This window comes from Anarrhichthys ocellatus, unplaced genomic scaffold (genome assembly GCF_004355925.1).
Source record: "Anarrhichthys ocellatus isolate YVR2014 unplaced genomic scaffold, GSC_Weel_1.0 scaffold28, whole genome shotgun sequence".
Lineage (NCBI taxonomy): Eukaryota > Metazoa > Chordata > Actinopteri > Perciformes > Anarhichadidae > Anarrhichthys > Anarrhichthys ocellatus.
The window spans coordinates 1,288,529-1,310,953 of NW_022280058.1; the positions used below are offsets into that span (position 1 = coordinate 1,288,529).

Sequence of the window (22,425 nt, forward strand, 5' to 3'; positions counted from 1 at the left end):
CACAGCAACTCTAGAAGCCATTTTAACTTCTGCTGTATTTAAATGCACGGAGCGTATAGACTCTCTTCAGCTCATGGCAGTAGCTGTCAGCCACCGACGCTGATAAACAAAAGGTCCATGAAAAAGCTTCACATGCAACACTGACACTTATCTTTGTGACAGTCGGTTTTAAAAGTTAGAACAGAAACATTTCAGGGCAACTGAGCAAGAATATAAACAAACGCTTTAATTATTATTTGCAGTTTGACAAGTTCAATCACAGAAAATCTATTTCTCCATCACTCGGCAAGAACGCAAGAAATGGCCACAACATTCATACGGTATTTAAAAGCAACAGCATACAATTATTAGGCAACTTTAATCATAATTTAAAGGGTTAGTTAACCCAAATAAGATTGGCAACAGACTGAATACCAAACAGGACACACAAAATACTGCACACTTTAACCCCCAGTATGATAAAATATACCCTTTGTGTTAAATAGGTTAGACAGACCGAATGCTTCTATAAGTGCATTACAGCCCGTTGGTATTAAGCAGGTCATTCGTTTTCTGCATAGTTAGATTATATTAAAGGAGATTTAGGAAAATAATGCACAGCACACGCCATCAGTTAGAGGCAATAAACTGTCCTCTGCTGGTGATTCAAATACTGAGCTGCATGTGGCCACACTGTGAAAAAAAAAAACAATCATTCAAACTTAAATGCAGACTTTGGTGGCTGTGGTGTTCTGATCAGGCACATCCTGAAGCATCATGTCAATTATGGTGATAAACACTTTCCTCAGCTCCTTTCCTTGGCACGTGTCCTTTCCTCCGAGTGGTTTGTTTTGCCCGATCATCACTTTCACATGTCGTCTCTCTGTGCATCTCCTCCTCCAGTGTGGTGCATGCTGTCATTCTGTATTCTTCCATCAAAAGCAGGACGGAGGAGCCAAACAACGTCAGTCCGAGGTGGGAAGAACACGACATCTTCGACTTGAACCAAACATTGTGACCGATATCAGATTACTCATTTGATCTGTGTGTGTCTGTGTCTGTGTGTCAGAGCTAGAAAGATGCCGTGTGTGCAGACAGTTATATAAGCAGTATTTCAGGCTCTGACACAGCGCAGTACAGCATGAAACCCATCTGGTCCACCTGGTCCTCTGACAAGCCGCTCAGCAGATTGACAGCTGGCTTGAAGTAACTGTGTAACGCCCCTTGTTCCAGGTAGCCAATCAGCTCTGAGATACACTGCTGGAATCTCACATCCAGGCTGATCTTGGACCAGTCGCTTTCACTGTCACTGAGGCGCAGGACGAGATTGGCCAGCGGGGCGGCTCCGAGTGGCCGCAGGGACGGGTTCAGTCTGCACACCGCCTTGAGGATTTTAAGCGTGTGCCGGCGGTATCCGTCGTCGGCGATGTCGAGCCGAGTCAGTCGCCGGTTCTCCCACGGGTAGAGAGACAGGTGCCAGGCATTGACCCAGGGAGAGGTGAGCTCCGTCTGGGCAGTCAGAACCACGTCGTCCTCCCTCAGCAGAGGCAGCATGGAGATGAACAGCAGCGGATCACTGCTCTCTGCCCCTTCTTCATTCCCAGGCCTGAAGGATCACAACAGGACAAAAGTCCATCAGGGAGAGTGAGTGCATCAAGTTTAACACACACAAACATCACACCTGTGTGTGTACAAGGGGGGTTTATCAAAGCCTCTTCATTAAAACGGTGAGAGTGAACCAAAACACTTAAGTTGTGGCCAGCAAAACCCAAACAATGAGCTGAAAGACACTGAAAAGCTCCTTATAGCTGTGGGGAAGCGCAGGGTTGGAAGATAACTCTTTGGGACGGTTCACACACAGGAAACGTTTGCCTTCTGGGCTTTCTGCCAAGAGTTTATTTTAACCCAAAACATGATATTGTCCTAAACCTAATTATGTAGGCTTGTTGCCTAATCCGAGGGAGAGTTGTGGCAGAAAGCCCTGAAGGCAAACCTCTGTTCACATTACACAGTGATTTGAGCCATTTTTCACATAGAACCTTTTTCTTTTGGCATTCCGTTCATTCCCGACTTCTATTTAGTTGCCTTCTTGATACTTAAACATGCAGGACTGTGGGAAGGCTGTTTGCGCATTAAGGAGACATTTTAGCGACAGATAACTCGTGAATCTACAGCATTGTTCTTTACGAGTGAACAGCCGAGTTAACTAATAAAACCGAGCACACAAAAAACAATAAAAGGACGGACACACACCGAATCTCCAGTCTCAGGTCTGGTCCTCCCTGTACAGGTCTGACGAGACAGTCCAGAGTGCTGCTGATGGACAGCCAGTTTATAGTCTCCATGACAGCTTTACTAAACATGTTCACAACCGCTTCTGCAGACAGGTAACCACCCACCAGGTACCTACAAGACACAAAGACAGACTGCTTTACTGAAGGGCTCAATATAACACTCATTTTTCATTATAAGTTACAAAGGCTGATTTAAAATGGCAGCGTCTCATTTTATACTTAATTTATGTTGGTCGAAAATTAGTGACCTCTTATACTACACATTTCAATCTGATTCAATGTATTTATTATGGCTTTTTAAGGATCCTGTCTGGGAATGTATGTTATGTAAATGTGAAATAGAACTTTAATTACTAAAAAGGGTTCGTTTTAGTTGAAACAATTAGTGAATTTGATGTGATTAATTGTTTCAGTCATTTTTCAAGCAAAATAGTGAAAATGTTCCGATTCCAGCCTCTCAATGATTTGCTGCTTTTTCTTTTTCATACTTTATTGTAAACTGAATATTTTGGGACTTTTGGTCAAACAAAACCAAACAGTTGAAAGAGGTCACCTTCTGCCCCGATAAGGACAATAATTGTTAGTTGCGGGTCTAGTTTTGGTTAAGAAAGAGATGCAATACAATCATTTTTCCTGACAAACACTTTGCATTATTTGTAATAAAAAAAACACAATTGTTGCAAATGAGCAGTAAAAATCTACTAGTTACACAAACACGCCTGCTCTATTTAAATAGAAAGAAACACCCAACAGTGCTGCTTGACAAATTCAAAATATTTGGGTTATCAGTGTACGATCACCTGTCCCAGTAGCTGAGTCCTCTGGGAAAATATTCCAGATTGACCCGTCGGACCATCCAGTGCAGCGGGTGTGTGAGCAGCGTTTCCTCTCCCGGGATGAGGTGCCACAGAGAGGCTTCCAGCTGTAGAGGCACCAGCAGACACGCATGGTCCGCACTGACCACCTACACACACACACACACACACACACACACACACACACACAGATAAACACAGGTGGTATTATTCATCTCACACCTTGCTATACAACAACACAAAGGGGGGAAAAAAGAAGGAATACAGTGCGTGTACCTGCAGGTCATCCAGTAGAGAACCTCCGAGGCTCATTTCTCCGAGGGGCATGTCAGGAAGGCGTCTGTGCAAAAAGGCCTGGATCTCAGTGCAGATGTCCACAGCTAGAGACTGAGCCCTCCGGACCTCATCCGGAGCTAGAGCCGCCCTCGTGTGATAGAACTGCTGCAGTCGCTCCTACACACATGTCATACAGTTTACCAACGACACAGAGCTCAGGCAGAAAACTACCGTACTATGTCCACGTATGTGCATCCTTCAGAGAGGCACAAACACAGTGATGCTGAGATAACAACTCTAAACACGAAGGTAACAAAAACAGTTTTGATGTTTTTACACTTCCACTGGGAAAACACACAGTGGTCTCTTGAGTAATAGAATATTTACGGTTGTTTTGTGCCTCTCAGCGTACTTAAAGTTAGAGCGTCTTTCGCTTCTGTGCTCGGGCATATTCCCAAGTGAAACAGAACGTTTGATCGGTGTACAGTTATTAGAGTAGAGGGGCTTAAATCAAATCCTTGGCATTTGATTGGACGGCTATAAAAGGAGCTACATCAGACTGTGGCTCCACACACACACCTCCATCGTCCTAAAAGCTGCCGAATGATTGATGGATGGCTGTCTTGGCCAGGTCTCCCTTGAAAAAGAGATTTTTAATCTCAATGGGACTCACCTGGTTAAATAAAGGTTAAATAAAAAAAAGAAAAAAAAAAGAAGAGTATTATTGGTTGAAATCGATTGGTACTAGCTTACGTAAGCACACCTCATATTTTGTTTAACAGGAAGAAAATAGGATTGGATTTTGATATAAAAAATATAATAATAATATGTTTTGGTCTTTTTTTGCATATATAGGTGCACAATATGACCAGGATGTGTTCTGAAAGGGTTAAAAAAAAACATTTTTCAGTGTTTAAGAACTCTGACAGGATGATGCTTTGCCAGATAAGTTGCTGCGATGAAGATAAGTAGCAAACAGCAGCGGAACTATGCTGTGGGTATTCTGTTACTGCTGTTAAAGAAGCATTTAAAGAAGGTCAAACAAGTGTAGTTACTGCATGAACAGCTTAAAGCGTAGTAAAGGCCTATATCCACGGCTAAACTGGACCCAAGAAGCATCTGAAACAATGGTATTGTGGTACCTTTTCAGAAACAAGTCATTTAAATTACAAATACTGGCTTTTTACTTCCCTGTATTCATTGTAAAAAGCATTGTTCCTGGGATGCAGAATAGAAAATTAAGATGTGCAACTATTCATAAAACAATTTGCATAAGCTTTCTTTAAAAAGGCAAATCCCATTGCTTCAAATCCCCTCTTATGTCCAGTCATGCGTTCGCATCTGCTCTGCTAACATTTACTGAACAAATTGTTTCATGCAGCTCATACAGAACAATCCACAGCAGTTCTGCTTATGTGGGCGTTCTGCACACTAACTCAAAGCTGCTTTCATGCTTGTTTGACTTCCTATATACGGCCAGTGCACAAGCGCACACGCAGTGCTGTGATTATGCAGGGCTCCCGGGGCTCTGTGCAGCCTAACCAGTGCATAACAATGCATATCCCCTAAGCACTGCGCTTTAAAAAAAAACATGTTACACATGCACAATTGAATGAGCCAACACCGAGCAGAGCTTTTACAGCAGCTGCTAAGACTGAATGCATAATCTATGCCTTCAAGAGCTCAGAGGCGAACATGTCAGAGCGTACCTGCAAACTGAGGACGCACAGCTGGAGTCTCTTAGAATTGGACTCGGGTTTAGACGGCACCTCCGGAGAGGATGTCTGAGGCTGTTGTGAAAGGTCAGCTGATTGAGAAAGAGATCAAAACGGCTGTCAAGTAGTATCAGAGGGCCACAATGATGATGAGAGTAAACACCTCCATGTATTTGTGATGTTTGTGTGCATCTCCTTTGCGTTCAGTTGCTGGGATGTAGCGCATACCTTTCTGCTGTCTGGCTGCCTTGGCGACATGTTTCATCACCACGCCCTCTATGCCCTTCTTGATCATCGTGGGGGAGGCAGACACCAAACTCAACTCCTCCCAGCTCTCGGCCATCTTCCGCTTCACCTTTTCATCCTCATCAGCGGCACGGCCCGCGCGCTCTATCAGCTAAACACAAACACTCATCATCACAGCCAGGCTGCACTGCATGACTGATGATGCGGAGTGCAAAACACGGCCATAACCCGCAGGTAAGCCAATTTAGATTGAGGAGGCGCAAAGATAACCTCAGCCACGTGCAACCTCGGACAGGACCGTCCTGAGGAGGGTTTTTTCATTAACTACAAATTACCATTTTCAAAATGCATTTTTAATTAATTTCCAAAACAGCAATCAATTTAACACACAGTATCCTGATCTGAATGAGTAGTTTTAGCTTTATAGTCTGTATGTACTTGCCAGCAAATCACGCTTCAGGTAAAGAAACAGCTGGAGGATGAACTGACAATTTATCCAATACAACTCAATGGACACACTCGTTTTTTGAGTGCTAGCATAGTACTTGTGCATTAAAGATTCATGGAGAATTTAGGGCTTTACAGCTCTTTTTTGCCCAGGTCGATATCTTTGCAGTAATGATTGAAGAGTTTCTATGAATGACGCACTGATGTGGTACCAACAACCTGTAAAAAAAACACACTCACCCGTTTCACTGCCAGTGTAGCGATTCCAAGCACGGCCGCCCCCCCGACTCCCAGAACCAGCTGGGCATTAGACAGCAGGAAATCAATCACCACGGCGATGCCATCCTCTCCTCGCCTCCGACTGCCCTGGAAGTTCATCGCTTCCTCTTTTTTTTTTTTGTGCGGTTAGCCTTGGGAAAGGAGAACGCATCACATAAATTCAAGTGGGCAGAGAGGAACGAGACATAACTGTCAGCAAGAGGGAATATGAACTCCACCTGCAGCAGTCTGGATCTCTAGAAATCATGGGATGGAGCTGCACATCCACATGAATGTCAAGAAGTTAGAACAACCCATGAGACAAACTGACAGGATGTGCAGCAGAATAATGTTTCAAGATGTACTGACAGGTGAAAAAGTATAGGAAATAAAAACCTGGATGAATAAGCGGAGAAAAAAAACTAATTCAAACACCGTATTAACTGGCACAAAACCTGTAAATCATAGAATGAGAATGATCAGATCTCAACTCAAGTGAAGACTTACAAAGGTTTTGGACTGACGTGTTAGAGAAAGCACTCTCCCCCTCTTCAAAACACCAAATGATGGAATATCTTTTGGAGGAAGCATCCCTACAGAGCAGCTTCACTTGGAGAATCTATGCCAAAGCTCCTCTGTCGACTTAAGGTGGCAGAAAACCTTCCTTTATTTCACTCTTTTCTTTAATTTGTTACCTCTGTATGTCTGTAGTTTTCGTTTACATCAGTGGATCCACAGAGTATTAATCATGATTAATAATGTTTTAATCTACCTGAGAACAACATCGAAAGACTTAAATAAACACGGTTATAACTTGTTATTGAATCATAGAGAAACCAAACAGCTTCCTGTGGACACATCGTGCTCCCGTCATAGAAACAAATTAATGCTTTTAAGTGTATTTTTAATAAAGTCACTGATGTATTAAGTAATGCAGTTTACATGAAGACGATTTATCTATTATCGTTTCAAAAATGTTATTTTATGCTGTATGGATTGTAAATCCCCTTGAGACACATTACTGATATTAGGCTATGGAAATAAAAGTAACTTGACTAATTTGTACAACTTTTCCATTATTCATGCACTCGACTAATAAAAAGAGACTGAACCGAGCTGTGGGTTCGTTTCTCTTGGCTGCTTCTGTGCCAGAGAAGTTGATGGCCTTTAGTAGGAATATCACAACTGTAATTAATAACATTAACAATGGTTCAGTTCCATTGTAGTGTCTCATTGAGCATTTCCAGTGAGCCACATAGAATGCCAGCATCATTGACACATCAAAGTGTTTTCTGTGACATGTATTTATTGGTAGAACAGCTGCCTGTCTGACTATAAGGCCTGAGATCAAGTGCAATGTTTCTCACAGCTAAAGCAATGGGTGAGGTTGTTAATAATGGGGGAAAAAAATTATTTGACCAATAACCTGTAGAAACAGATTTGTGACCATGATATAAATATACTTTGTTTGAAAATGTTTTTAACGCATGCACTGTGCTTATCTTATTTAGCTACAGGCACCTGATATCCAGAAATAGCCACATGACATGACCCTAAACTATTTCCAAGGAGTGTGTCTCCTCTCTTTTTTTTGCCAGAGGTACAGGAGCCCAGGAATGGAGACATGCTCTATTAATAGAGCCAATACACGCCAGAGTTGGACCAGCTGGGTCAAACATATAAGAGCCTTCCTTGTCAGGGCACAGCTCAACAGGTGTCTGCAGCACGTTCAGCCCTGAGGGGACACTTTCAACGTTTCCTGTTTGATGTTAGCTACATTACCATCAACCAAAGAATTCCTGATGTTGACAGGTTTTGGTTGGGCTGATTAGATTTGTAGCATGACCAACATCATATACCACCAGGCTGCTACTGTAAGTGACGGGACAGGCAGTATAAATGAAAATACTTAGGTTGTAAAGTTTTCTTTTGTGTTTGTGGTGTACTGTATTGACCAAAGGTGGCAGCACTGCTATACAACAACATTGTTCGTAACATGCATAAGAACACTGCAGAGCATTCTGGCTTCTCCTACACAGACCTTTAACAAACGATTTCTAAAATGTATCTTGCAGTATAACTGTATGTAATCCTCGTGGCTGGAATGCTGACATGTTGAGTTTATCATTTACGTACTGGCATCCTCTCCAGTGTTTTTATACAGCCTACAGGTGTAGCTAACGTTAACGCCAGATATTAGCAACGTTACAGCTGTTAACGTAACACGACAAAATGTCCATCTAGCTAACATACACGATCAATCGACCGACTACATTTAGTAGCACGGAGATAAACAGCAAACGGACAAACTGCTGTCAACTCCTGAGAGCAACTGACGTCCATTAGTAAAGCTAGCCAGCTACATTAGCAGTCAGTGACAGCCAGCTGTCTCCTTCACTACTATTTAAGTACACTTACCACTCAGTGCGGAGAGAAATACAACAGTCCGACTCCACACCATTAGTGTTTTGATCAAATACGTATTTCAATGCTCTTCAACAACAACGCGTGAAGTTACTTTCTATTGTTCACGGACATAAAGTAAACATAGCTCAACCAGCTAGCTAGCTAACAGCTGCTGTCTTCTTCTTCTCCTCTTTAATTGCGCTAGGGAGCAGCGGCGCCCCAGAAGAAGAAGGAAAACCCAACACCGATTTATTACACGAGGAACTCGAAAATAAGTTCTATGTAGCATGAAAAATTACTAAATGCTTTTACTGAAATTTCAAGATACTTGTGTTGTACTTTTTATTTCCATGTTGTGATACTTAAACTATAAAAGATTGTACTTTTTCACTTCCCTGCATTTATTTAAGAAAGCTGTAAACTACTTTTCAAATTAAGATTTTGCAAACAAAACAAGATCATAAAATATGATCCATTGTTACAGATTAAAATGCCAAAAAGTATATATAGAGTAGTTAAAATGACTAGAAAAAGGCAACATTAAAGCACAACTTACGTATTCATACATCAATTATAGTGACTCAATAATGTAATAGTATAACACTGACAGCTGCCACTATGAGTACTTTTACTTTTATATGTCTCTACATTTACCAAGCTTAAATTTTGAATGCACTTTACTTGTAGTGGAGTATTTTAATAGTGTGGTATTGCTACTTTTACTTCAGTAAATGGTTTGAATAATGCCATTTAGTAACTGTTTCAGTGCTTTTGATCATATCACTTCGTCTTCGTCACGTAAACTTTTGGACAAACTAAAACAGCTTTTCTAAGGTCAAGAATGAACTTTAAACCTCTTATCTCAGAAACTCTTTTCCAAACATGCTGTCGATTGATTTGATTGCCAATCGTTCTTCGTTTGAAGTCAAAAACTCAAATTATTATTATGACCCGACAGCTAAAAGTCAAATCTCTTTATGCGTTTGATTCCAAGACTTGATCTTATTAAATTTGAAAAAGGAAAAATAATTGAACGTGAGGCTTCAGAGTTCATGTTACCTTTGATTGTACAATTCAAAACATGCAAAAGCTGATCGATTTTACAGATTTCATTTATTGAATTATAAATAATTTTCTGGAAATATCGAGGATGCATAATATACAAACTTATATACAGATTCAGGAATTATTGGGGAAATACAGAAATTGAATAGCAAAGGTCCAAACTTGTTGTCCCTTTGACTTCTCACCTTGAGTGAAAAACACCACTTAACTAATATGATCCTAGAAATGCAAATTAACATCAATCAATAAAACAAATATTCCAAAGCAAAAAAACTGATTTTAATGAGGATGACGGCATGACTTCTCTAACAGTATACCTTCCTGCTCAAAGTGGCCCGACAAAACATTCACCACTGTGGACAGAAAACCTAGAACATGCCTGGAATAACATACAGTATCTACTGTATTGTTTTTCTATAGAAATTATATTCTAATTGAGAAGTCTTGAAGGACACCAGAGTGTATCGAGACCAAGACTTTTAAGGGGTTGAGACCGAGTCAAGACCAAGACCAGTGCAAGTCCCACAATGAATCACACACCTCAGCTACAACGTAAAACATGCAAACCATATAGGCAGTCCTCAAATTCATCTGAATTATTCACATTCCCATGAAAAACTAAACAGAACTCACATGAAGATTAAGCTTCATTCACCTCTTTTTTTTGCCGGACATACTGTGTGTGGATGTATAAATGAACATGAGAAATGTCTTGATAAACTTATCAAAAGGCATGGCAGAGGAGAATTGTGTGTGGGAATTTTCCTTTGTTTTTCATAAGCAATCACAGAAATTATATTAACAATTAACAATCCACAGAGTTTAGCGATACCCCCACCGTTGTGATCTAGAAATAAAATCCTAATTCCTCTGAGACCGAGTAAAATTTTGATCGATCTCGAGATGAAACCTTCAAAAAGTGGTCCTGAGTACATCAATGCCATGGCCAGTTATTTGCTTGATCATTTAAACATGAGACACTCCAGTTTGTTGTTCCTCCACCTGACCAGTGACACCATGAAGCCACCACTGTGTCCCACTCTGTCTGAAGAGCCGCAGTATTTGCCTCCAGCAGACTATAACTTTTGCGATCATATTGAAGTTCACGACTGTAGCAGAGCTTCAGAAAACCATGGTCAAAAATCCACCCCACTTTTAGAAAGTAATTTCTCCTTTGAACCAAGGTTTATTTTTGTTCATGTGTAACTCCAGACTAACCTACTAGTGAGCTATTAAGTGCCTCAGCCAAATATGGCTGACTGGGAGAAAACAAACGTGTGTTTACACAGCTAATCTCACGGACAGATACGGATATCGAGTTTCTTCTCCGCCACGTGTTTAGACAGACATTCAACAAGACATTATAGGGCTGGTGTCGTTCTGTCTGATCCAAACATCACCAATGTAAATGAGGAAAAATTAGATTTAATACAGATCAGCAATAACATGGCCTTTGTCACTTTACAAGGTAAGCAACTTCAAACTGAAACAGGAGTGTAAAACAAGGCCTGAGGTTTTTAATCACTCCATAAAACATCAGTTTAGTTGACGCACCACATTGTAACCTCCACCAAGATGAGCCGTACAGCAGAATCAAATCATAACACAGAAAGCATTTCTGCACATCTGCCAGTTGTTTCAAGTTAAACTGCTTCAGTGAACTAAGATCTGGGACAGCACAGGAAAGGTAAGGAGAAGAAATGTGGGTGCCAAAAAAGCAAATGTTTCTTCCTGCAGAAAAGTTCCCCCAATCAAAGACTATACAAAAGTGTTGTACGTTATAACAAGTTAGGTTTTCTTTTGTACAAATCCATACATACATGTTTGTTTGTTTTTTAGCTCTTGTGGTCTGTACATCTTGGTTACAAAAAATACATGCCATTCTGAAATATCTATGGACATAGAAACAAGAAATGTTCAATTAAAGGTGATTTAACTGGAGTTAGTAAATTGAGGTTCGGACCCTTGTAGCAGCTTCGTCTGCCGGAAACAAATAACGCACTCAAACTTATCCAGACTCAAACCAAAACGCAGACAACATGATGACTATGCTCCATGTGCCGGACTAAAACAGGAGCGAGAAAAATGACGACTGATCAAAGAAAGTTACAATATTGAAATACATAAAAGATATATTTATATGTATACATGTGTGACGGAGAAGTGCTCAGTGGCGTCTCATTTTGACTTTGCGATCTGAACTCTCCCGGTGTTTGTCGGAGTCTTGACCGCGTCTCCAGTAGTTCTCGGAGCTGATGCTGTGACGACGATGATGGGAGTTTGACGGACGTCTGTTCTCCTCTTTGTCCATCTCGAGCACCCGCGGCCTGGCGGAGGACAAACATTAAGAGGCCAAGTCAGGTTTGGATCTTCATTAATAAACATTACATGACGGCTGTTCAACAGGAACACATTAGAACGTTGTGACAGCCTCAGCTGTCAGTGCAGATGTATGTCTTGTGCAACATTATGTAACATGCAACATTACTGGCTTCATCGATCTGTTTAAGTGGTGGCTTTTTGTCATTCAAACACAGGTGACTGTTAAGTTAATGTTCCTCATGGCTTCATTCAGACATGAAAGCACATTTACTTGAGTGAGTGAGTGAGTGAGTGAGAGAGCAAAATGTTGTGATATCCAGAAAGAAGAGAGTTGTCTGTTCTTTCGCAAGCTGCATCACTGATGGATTTTAAATTATTTTGCCTTTGAAGTCTTAATTAATGACCATTGTGGGCACGAGGGACGCTCGCCCCCGCTTCTCACAGTGAATCCACGGATACATTCTCTCATTAATCTCATCATTTAACGTTATTAAAAGCTGCCTGTTTTATAAAGTACGACAGTGCACAAGCATCGAGTGTCAGGATGTTAAATTGGGAGTATTTTTTAATTCCTATGATGATTATTTCTGTGGTTGAACATTTGAACCGGCCGCACCGCATAGTTTGAATTAGTTTAAAATAGGCTCTTTCATAGTTTATTCAATTGATTTTGTGCATAAGATCTGACGACTGACAATAAATCTATGACTTATCTTAAAAGGCGAAAGAAGACGCACATGTTTTACTTTGTGCTGCCGTGCTGCAGTCTTTGTGTTAATCTGACTGCATTCCTTTCAGGCTTGTGTCCTGTTGTCATTGATACAGAAATGCTTCCATGTCCAACCTTGTAGGATCCCTTCAAAAGGTCATCATGGTTCCTAATAACCAAGACCCGATCCATGATCTGATTTGGGCTGTGTGCAAATTATATTCAGTCTAACTGGGTCTGGGGTCAGTATGTCGATACATCTCAGTGAGCGGACTGAAAGCAGCCCTACATTAGGGCTGCTTTACATTAGGGCAGCCCTGGACAGCCCAACATGTCCAGGGCTGTTTATGTGTTGTTGGGTTAGTTTCAGGTCCCAGTGAGGGGAGGAAATATGATTATGCAAATACGATTATAGAAACGGATCTACGAGTTTGGAGGCGTGTCAGATGTCAAAACACTTCACAGTGATTATGATGTGATGAGGAAGGACTCTAGTGCTCTACATTTTACTGCTTGTCTTTTGATGCAACGATCTTGAGGTAAGCAGTAGAAATACGGCGTCGCAAAACAATCAACCAGGAACATGCGCTTGAACATATTTTATTGGCCGATGCGGCGCCTTGTCGAATGAAGTAGCTCTTAATATGAGGTGTAACTATCCTCTGGTCTGTTTGTCAGATTGACCCACTGACTGTCCTAACACCCCCTTCAGATGAGGACAATCTTTTTAGCTGTTAGTCCATGCAAATATAGTAGGTTTTCCACGGGTCTGTTTTGATTGGACCCATGAAGACATTTGCCGTCTCAGTATGCGTGTCTGTATACCTGTGAGCAGCATCAGCATCTGCTCTGCGACGATGAGAGCGTTTGGCTTTCAGGGGTGCAGGTCTCTCAACGACAGGAAAAGAGCTTTCAGAGTCCACTCGAGGAGCATCTGGTCGGGTCCTGGCAAACAGGAGGGAGCAGCAGTTCAAACACAACGATCAGAGAGAGAGATTTCCTGCAATAATAATGACTTTTTAAGAAATAGTAAGTTGACTCACTTTCTGAGGATGATCACTGCACGACGTGCCTTGATGTCTTGTGGGCGGATGCAGTGGGTGATGTCATCAGCAGCGTAGCCACTGAGAGAGAAAGATGCTGTCAGCCCTCAGCCACACTTTGAACAGTAATGCAATCAATGCAGGACAGTGACAAACAGCCATAGTCACCTGAGTACTGTGACACTCCCTCTCCTCACGGGCAGGACGAACACAGGCTCCGACACCCGGATCGGTTTGAACTGGAAGCGACAGCCGAAGCAGAGCGCGCTGTCACTGAAGAAGGACACCGAGACGATGGGACGTGCAAAGATGTGCAGAGGATCCACGTGTGACACAATGCAGCCACCCGGTTGATAATCATTGATGACCGCACTGTTGACAAACCCTTCCGGGACCACTCCACTGGACACCAGGCGCTTGATCACCAACTCGTGCACCCAGCTCGGGATCTCGTCCACTTCTCCTTTGCGGTACAGCCTCTCCTGGCCCGGTCCACGCTTCTCCAGCTGGGATCCGTACGTGTACCCCTCCCCGAAGAAGTACTTGTTGCGGAGGGGCGCCCTGTCCACCGTGTGCTCACGGTAAAGTCCAGCCTCCCCTTTGGTAACCACGTCGTCGATCTTCTCCTCGATGAGGGTGCACTCCTCCAGTGTGAAGATGTTCTCCTGCAGGATGCTGCTCTTCACCCGGCCGGCCTCCTGCTCCCGGCTCTCCACGCTGTCATCGCTGTGCTCGTCGTCGTCGGACTCTCGGATCTTACGCTTTCGCTCCTTTCCGCTGCCGTTACTCTCCACGTATTTATTTTTTACCTCGTCTTTGTGCGGAGTCATAGATTTGAGCTTCTCCCTCAGGTCAGAGTATCCGCTGGATGCCATGTCAGCCAAAAACAATATGACCGGTGAAGTGCGACGTGACCCACTAAAGCTAACGGTTAGCATGTATCAGCGTAGCATTTTTAGCACTGCTTTAACGGACAGTTTAATGTGAACAGACTAGCTGAGATGTCAAAGGGAGTCTTTGATGGTGGACGTCGCTAGCTTAAGGGACCCCTCGCTCCAGCACACACATGTAGCTAACATTCGCTAAATTGCTTCGCACTAAAACAGCAGTCTGGTGTGAAACGTGTCAATCCGTATATGATATTACCAGGCGCGTGCAAACAAATCAGAGCTGTGACAAACACTGCGTCGACACTACAACACGCGCTCAGCCAGCGGAGAGGGCTAACGAGCGCTACCCGAGTTGCTTGGCTACGAGTTAGCTAACGTTAGCTTAAAACTAGCCTGGCTTGGTCTGTCCGTTGCCGCCTGGAAATACCGACAAACCACGCAGCGACATTTCACATGTCACCGTTAAATTCCAAATCCCGGTGCTCCGGAGACGTTTCCGCTCTCGGGTTGACTCCGAGAGTTTAAGAAAAACATCGTTATATTCGCAACAAGGCTTTGACCACGGTCACTTCACACCATCGTAACCCGTCCCCAGCAAAAAACAAAAGGCTGAAAATAAACTTGTGTAACCTGCCACAGATCTGCGCATGCTCAGTGTTGACCTGCCACTTTGGGGAGGTACTGTCACGTGACTTGATGGGCAAACGCGTAAATCCATTTTTGGAGCTGAGAGGGCACGCGCAAAGCGACTGCTAATTTTGTCCCACTGAGCTCTTATTTACTTCCATAAAGTTGGCAATGTTTATTTAAGGTTGTCATTTATTATAGTGTTATTTATTGCGATGATATCTATAATAATAGTAATAAACTTCATGTATATTTAATTAATTCTGTGAAGATAAATTTGTGCAACTTGTACCTGAATATTTGTGCATAACTAATAGGAAAATATACATTTCTGTGCATAAATTCCCTGCTGGATATCTCAAGTAAAAAACTAATGTTTTAAGTAAACGTTTCATCCTGTAGATACAAATAGTCACAGACACCTTATTTATGTTTGTGAATCTTTTAAAACACGCCTATTTTATGTCCATAACTCACCCAGTATTAAACCTAAGTGCTGTAACGTTACACTGAAACATGATGTATTTTTAAAATGTTTATGCATATTGAATTTATTTACGAAATGATAAATTCAACAACTATTTTGCAACAAGTTTCATAATTTATTATTTTGAAATCATTTATCATAATTCCTTTGTTTGTATCATAAATTGAATACTTTTTCTGACTGTTTGTCACTTGCCTGGGACACTGTTCATTAAAATAAATATTTTAGAGGCTTTGTTGATTTTCATTCATATCAAAACATTCAGTTGTGGCATTTTTTTACTGATACCTCTTCATACAAAATACTTGTTTAATAATTTAAACAATAGACAGCAGAAGTGCTCATACCCCTCTCTTTAAAATAGCTGATTTTATTTAGACAAAATATTCTTTACAAAACAAGAAATGTGATGCATTAACATTGCAACAACTGTTAACTAACATCAACTTTTATAATAAACAGTATAAATAAAAAAACATAAAAAACATGTTACACATCAGTTATAAAACTTTGTGACAGGGCACAGGGCTGTGAAGCTTCCTCGCTGTTCATTAACAGTCTGTACATTTAAAAACATCTCTAATGTTTAATCAATTACAAATACAGTAGTAAGTGCAACTATAAAGATATCAAGCTGAAAAAAACATGAAGTAATATTTACTTTTCACTGTCTTCAGTATGCAGTTCAGTTAATGCAGTATAATAGACTTCAGGGTACACTTATGCATTCACATATAATATTAGAATGCCTGAAGGCAAGAAGAGATAGGCTATTTATAAGGGTTTCATCTACATTAGTGTGTACATACGACTGTGTGCGTGTACAATAAGGCATGTGCTATAACATGGTGATTTCGCTGGGTGGCAGGGTGAGTCGCCTCTCCCTCACGGACATCATGTTTTCCACCTGCATGGCGATGACTCGACACAACTCCAGGCCCTGTGGACAAACACCGCCAACATGAGCACACTACCGTGGCAGCTCACTGCAAATGATCATGTGTGGCCTCTGAAGAGTGTCCTTGTCTGTGTTTGCGTAATACCTGCTCCAGCTGTAGCTGAATGACCCGCTGTGTGTTCATGTCCCCCAGGGTCAGGTCTACATACGGGTAACTCGTTCCAGCAGTGGGCCTCTGGGTGCGGCTGGACTGCACCTCCACCAGGGGGACCACTGCCATCAGCTCCTGCACCAAAAGAGACCAAGCATTATATATATAAAAAAACAAAACTGTCTACTGAAACTGCTACGTGACTCTACTCTTACGTGTGTATTTTTGTGCAGGAAGTGGAGGCCATGTTGGTTGACAGCAATGATGCAGGGGGCGTAGAAGGTGGTGGAGCTGCTGCTTTGGACGTAGAAGAACGAGGAGCCGAACATGGGGAATGCACTGATCAGCCCTGCACGCACAAAGACACAGAATTTATTCAAGGACACTGGACAAAAATTACATTTTTAAAGGGGCACAGATTTTACACATTGATTTCTCTTTATTCATCATGAGGAGTCTGACTCTGCTTGAGAACAAAGTTGTAAATGTCTTCTGTGGCTCTTGAGGGGATTTGTCAAAATGGCCCTGGTGATATTATCTCTATCATAGGTTGAGTTGCAATATAGGAAATATAGGATTCCAGTGTTTTGAGGATTCTACCAATACTAGAGACTAAAAGTCAATGAATCTGGGCCTCTGCTGCTTCGAGTTCGTTTAATCTGTCTCTCAACATTATGTAAGAGAAAAACTAAATCACTAGCATCTCTTTAAGACACAAATACTTTCTGTGTTATGACAATATCCTTAAAAAAGTGCAAATTTACACATTAACGTTGCAGCATTTCTTCTTCGCATCTAAATGCAGATGACTGTTCCTGTCAACATGAAGATTAATCCAATGATCGATTGCGCTCCGCATTTCATTGTTGACTCTGGAAACAACACTTGTCAAAACTATCTCAACTTAAGGTTAAGTTGGAGCTTTTGAAGGTATCACACATATAGCGGTAGAGAAGTCCAGTCGCAAAAGATGCAGTTTGTAAAAACTGACCAGTTCAGCCCAAAATCACTGATCACAGGACATCTTACCCATAAACTGTGCTCTGGCCTGGTGCGGGTTCAGGGTCTGCACTTGCTGCATGTGCTGCGTGACCATGGTAACCCACTGCTGAGGGGGCTGCTTCTTGAACAGGGGTGTGGCGATGTACTCTGATAGTTCATGTCTGGAGGAGAGAAGAAGATAAACAGCAGTCTGCTTCACTCAGTGACTTCTTAACATTTCTCAGGATGATTTTACTCAGTGAGCTGTTTCGGTTCTGCTGCCGGCTCTCTGTCTGTGTGTGTGTTTGTGTGTGTGTGTGTGTGTTTGTCTGTGTGTGTGTGTGTGTGTGTGTGTGTGTTTGTCTGTGTGTGTGTGTGTGTGTGTGTGTGTGTGTGTGTGTGTGAAGAGAGACACTGATAACAATAGTAAGAGCACTAAAGGACAATATTTTTTTTTCAGTTGTCACACCATAAACACAAAAACTATTGACTGCATTCTCTCTTCAACAATGGGTTTCTTCCTGTGCGGTTGTAGAAAAGAACATGTAGAAAGACATCGATTGCAGCTTTAGTGTTGCTGTACTGTCACAACAACACATGCCCATTAATCCGATGTGCATCTCCAGTGAATGTGCTGAGACGGAATCTCTGTTTAAGGTTGATTTAACTAAAATAATTAACCTGCAGTTAAAATGGATATTTGTTGGAAAATTTATGCTAATTTCGCTTTTATATTTTGGTCATGTTCAACTTTAAAATGAACTTGGATTGGTGTTAATAGGGAAGCAGGGAAGGTTAAATGCACCCTGATATAATGGATAAACATCATTTAATCGCTCTCATTGCCATAACAAGAATCTGGAGAACTTCTGGAGCCAATTAAAAGCATGGCAGTTGTGTTGAGTGTATTAAAACAAGAGGGGCTAAATGGCTAATGACTAAATGTATATATACATAACCCTCTGTATTAAAGGGTAACTTTCAAAACGAGACTTCTCCGAGTGAACAGACGGACCAAATTAAGCAAAATGTAAAGAAAAACGTTATATTTCTCTGCAGGGCCCTTTCCATAATGTTGTTAGACACTTATGTTATCAATCTGAGCCTGTCAGTGGCAAAACAAAAATGATATTATTGATAAAGTGATTAACTAAATAAAGTTGATCAATGAAACTAGAAGCTGTATTGCAAACATTGTTTGTTTTCTCACATGCTGGGGATGAAGACGATGTCTTTGGCTCTGTGCTGCAAAGCTGCCAGTTTGGAGATCTGGTGGAACTGTTGATCGCTCACTTTTCCATGTGTAAGAACATTAAGCAGGCCTTTACGGTAGTCCGGCAGGATCTAAATACACACACACAAACACAGTCACATACACGAGCACTCATGTCGGTAACATACACTGTGTATGTGAAACACCGCCCGTCTTACCTGGTTATAGTGCATGGCAACACAGAGCTCATTCTCAAACTTGAGCGGTTGAGTCCAGACGACTCGTCTGAACCAGAAGCTGTAGTTGGTGTCGACGACCTCGGCCTCTGTCGCGACATCCAGGATGTACTCGTGTTTGTTCAGAGGCCGCACATTCTGACCTGAACACACCCACATACACATTACCTTTATTACCCAGAGATTTGCACAATCATCTAAAAATGAAGTTAAAACTACACATTTAAATATTTGTCATTATGAAGGATTTGTTTGTTCAATCAGAATCTGACAAGTTCTAGCAAACACTCGTTTAAATCCAATACAAACTACTGACATAAACACCCTGAAAAGTCATGCTAATACTTGTGTAGACACATGTTGTGTGACCTGCTGTGCTTTTGAATAGCACACGAGCAACAGCAGCTGCCAGCTGTTGTCATGTGGAGATATTTACTGCTACGGGAGGAGAGGAATCAACCAGAGAATGCAAAGAGTTCTGTGTCAATGCTTCAGGGGACAAAACCAGCGTTGGAGCTTTCAGCACTGAAAACGTTTTAAGACCGAAGCAACAGGAGCGGTGTGCAAAGGAATATGACAAAGTTGTGCACAGCAACAAGAACCAGAACAAAAGCTGCTTCTGCATTTAATCAGGAAAAATGAATGGCACATTAACATCTAATGAAGAGGAAAGATGACTGTGTGGTGACATCGTCATCGGCTATGAAAAGGTGACATCGAGCCGTCTGTCGTTATTTTGCCTTGGCGGTCCAATAAGGACTCGTGAACTCATGTGTGACTTTCTCCCACAGCTAGAAACCAGAGAACAGTCTGATATGTGATCTGTCAGTGGACCTGCTTCACTGACCCTGATGAGAAGTCTGACTTTGTGCACTAACGCAATGTTTCATATGTGTTCGTGTGTGAGAGAGAGAGAGAGAGAAGCAGAAGACGAGCACACCTCTATTGGTGACTAAAAATATGGCATATTCTTCCATGGCCTCCAATTTGTGCAAACCCATCTCATAACACAGCTCCTCAATCACCTCCAGGGCAACCTGAAAGACACAACAATATATCAACACACGTGCAAGAAACATCCCAGTCGTCTCCTTGTAGACACCAGTGGTGCTGAACTGCTCACTGAACACTTACGGAGCAGGTTTTGATTTTCACATGACGTTCGATGCCTCCAGGAAACAGAAACAGCTGACGTTTTGAACTACGTCCCGCCTGAGGAAGTATAAACACACACTAATAAAGTACATACTGGACATACACTGGACATGTCAGACTATGGCTGATTCTTTCAGGACCTTAACACACATAAACCTACATATATCTCTTGCAGTGGAGGGTAACTATGTTTAAGCCAAGCCTTTATGTGCTGTGCAACTTTGAGATAATTGTGCTTCACCTTAAGATTTTACATACAAAATAGAGCATCAGTTTAGAAGATATGATTCATCACATTATAAACTAAACTACACATAAATCCATAAAGTAGTTGAAGGATAAGGATGGGGATATTCTATAGTTTTCTTTCTGTCGCTTCCCTACTCGGAGAGACTTATCCAAAAGCCCAGTGGTTCCTAAATAAATCTTTAAAAATGACTTTAATAGTGTATTTTTGGGGGCTATTTTCAGGCTACAGTGCCCACGTTCATTGTAATGAAGGAAAACGACACACAATGTGTCTCCTTAATGGTTAATAGTTATTTGGACAACAATGGAGCTCTGTGGCACAGAGGAATAAGCTTTGGATACACAGACAATATATTTATATTTGTATCTTTTCATGAGATTTCCCGACAATAAGAAAAAAAATAGAATATCATTGTTCTTGTCCTACTAGATAAATGTGCAGCTTATATCAATAATGCTACCACTTTAACATAATATATACAATAACATGGATGTAAATGTGGCTATTCTGCATAAGGAGTAGCTTTTCTTTTTGCTGCCAATACTATTGCTACTTGGATCGAGGCAGACATTTAGAGTATCTTTACACTGTATTGTTATTAAAGTAAGGGATCTGAATACTTCCTCCACCCCTGCAGATAGATAAAATGAAGCACTGACCACCACAGCCTTCAGCTCCATGCTGTTGGGTGGAACAATGCGGCCGCCGTACTGGAACGTCTTCTTCAGGTTCTGCTCACACGCTTTAGCGATGCCTAGCACATTGATGGAAACATTACATGCTGGTGGCGCTGCTAATGTGCACAGCAGACCTACACTTGGTGATTGTGTCTGTTTTAGTACCCTGATACTGCACGCCGGCGCTGCGAGAAGCCTGCTGCAGGTTCTTCAGCAGGAAGGGCTTGAGGACTTCAGAGCAGCGATGGAAAGCGGTCAGGATGTACAGCAGCCTCCAGCCTCGTTGGCAACTATCACTGTACGACACAAGAGAGCACAGACACACACACACACACACACACACACACACACACACACACACACGCACACACACACACACACACGGAGGATTACAGAAAGAGGAGTGCAGTGTGGGTTGGTTTGTTATGGGTACGTTGTTTATGTAGAAAAGCGGACTTACGGTTTGGAGCTGGTGTTAGCCGTAAGCTGTTTGAGAAGTTGGCAGTAAGCCTCATCCCTCATCAAGGTGAACTCTCCTATGAGCTGAGGGGAGGACACACACACACACACACACACACACACACACACACACACACACACACACACACACATCAGCAAACTGTCAAAGAGAAAATAGTAGCCTTAGAGAGAAAAAAGCAGTGTGTATTTACCTTGAGGACAGTGTTGACCACTTCCTGTTCTGTCAATCCCCTTGATGGAGAGTCACCCATGAAACGCATCATCGCTATACAAAGTACACAACCAGGACACACACTCACTCACTCACTCACGCAGGTCAACAATAATTGAAGTATCTAGTAGCATATTTTGTAGAGACATCCAACACTTGAGAACTTAAAATCTGATACACGTCTTATATTGACCGAGGATGAAGTAACGAGTAACGTAATAAGAGTAACGTAATAAGATGATGTAATTAGAGGAGAGATGAGAGAAGGTGAGAACTTACACAGGAAGAGATCAGCTGCCACTCTGTTCATGGCTGGATCCGTGAACTCTATCAGAGACTCAGTCAGAGGAGTCTGCAAAGAAGAAAAAGTGTCATACAAACAATTCAATACACCCCAACACGACGTACAGAAGATATATTTTATGAGAGTATTTCAAGCTTTAGCGAGAAGAAAGGCACCTTGGAGAACTTGATCATTTCAGTGGGCTCTCTGGAGTCTCTGTTCTTACTGTTGTTTTTCAGGGAATCACTGAGAACACAAATCAGTCACAAAGTGCAGCATTTCAATTGAAACAGTGTTGGAAGAAGTACAGA

At 41.9% G+C, this 22,425-nt stretch overlaps 3 protein-coding genes across 3 annotated transcripts in view; all 3 read right to left on the minus strand.

Annotated features, from left to right (window-relative positions):
• Nucleotides 1-199: 199 nt before the first annotated feature.
• Nucleotides 200-8,616, minus strand: mief2 (mitochondrial elongation factor 2). Its single transcript, XM_031863228.1, has 8 exons — nucleotides 8,449-8,616; nucleotides 6,013-6,182; nucleotides 5,308-5,476; nucleotides 5,074-5,171; nucleotides 3,365-3,541; nucleotides 3,074-3,237; nucleotides 2,233-2,385; nucleotides 200-1,585 (listed from the first exon to the last, which is right to left on the minus strand). The coding sequence occupies exons 2-8, from the start codon at nucleotides 6,148-6,150 to the stop codon at nucleotides 1,078-1,080; spliced, it is 1,407 nt and encodes a 468-aa protein (XP_031719088.1). The 5' UTR covers nucleotides 6,151-6,182; nucleotides 8,449-8,616; the 3' UTR covers nucleotides 200-1,077.
• A 916-nt stretch (nucleotides 8,617-9,532) lies between these two features.
• On the minus strand, nucleotides 9,533-15,100 carry alkbh5 (alkB homolog 5, RNA demethylase). The gene is made up of 4 exons (XM_031863231.1): nucleotides 13,744-15,100; nucleotides 13,576-13,656; nucleotides 13,358-13,477; nucleotides 9,533-11,828 (listed from the first exon to the last, which is right to left on the minus strand). The coding sequence occupies exons 1-4, from the start codon at nucleotides 14,511-14,513 to the stop codon at nucleotides 11,669-11,671; spliced, it is 1,131 nt and encodes a 376-aa protein (XP_031719091.1). The 5' UTR covers nucleotides 14,514-15,100; the 3' UTR covers nucleotides 9,533-11,668.
• Nucleotides 15,101-16,265: 1,165 nt separating this feature from the next.
• myo15ab (myosin XVAb) overlaps nucleotides 16,266-22,425 on the minus strand; it is a 44,351-nt gene continuing 38,191 nt past the window's right edge. The window contains exons 60-73 of the mRNA XM_031862979.1: nucleotides 22,291-22,360; nucleotides 22,111-22,183; nucleotides 21,812-21,885; nucleotides 21,601-21,683; nucleotides 21,306-21,436; nucleotides 21,123-21,217; nucleotides 20,193-20,270; nucleotides 19,999-20,095; nucleotides 19,041-19,201; nucleotides 18,820-18,953; nucleotides 17,658-17,791; nucleotides 16,844-16,977; nucleotides 16,623-16,763; nucleotides 16,266-16,519 (exon numbers count right to left, since the gene is read on the minus strand). Coding sequence (XP_031718839.1) covers nucleotides 16,418-16,519; nucleotides 16,623-16,763; nucleotides 16,844-16,977; nucleotides 17,658-17,791; nucleotides 18,820-18,953; nucleotides 19,041-19,201; nucleotides 19,999-20,095; nucleotides 20,193-20,270; nucleotides 21,123-21,217; nucleotides 21,306-21,436; nucleotides 21,601-21,683; nucleotides 21,812-21,885; nucleotides 22,111-22,183; nucleotides 22,291-22,360 — 1,507 coding nt within the window. The 3' untranslated portion in view covers nucleotides 16,266-16,417. The remainder of the gene's footprint in view (nucleotides 16,520-16,622; nucleotides 16,764-16,843; nucleotides 16,978-17,657; nucleotides 17,792-18,819; nucleotides 18,954-19,040; nucleotides 19,202-19,998; nucleotides 20,096-20,192; nucleotides 20,271-21,122; nucleotides 21,218-21,305; nucleotides 21,437-21,600; nucleotides 21,684-21,811; nucleotides 21,886-22,110; nucleotides 22,184-22,290; nucleotides 22,361-22,425) is intronic.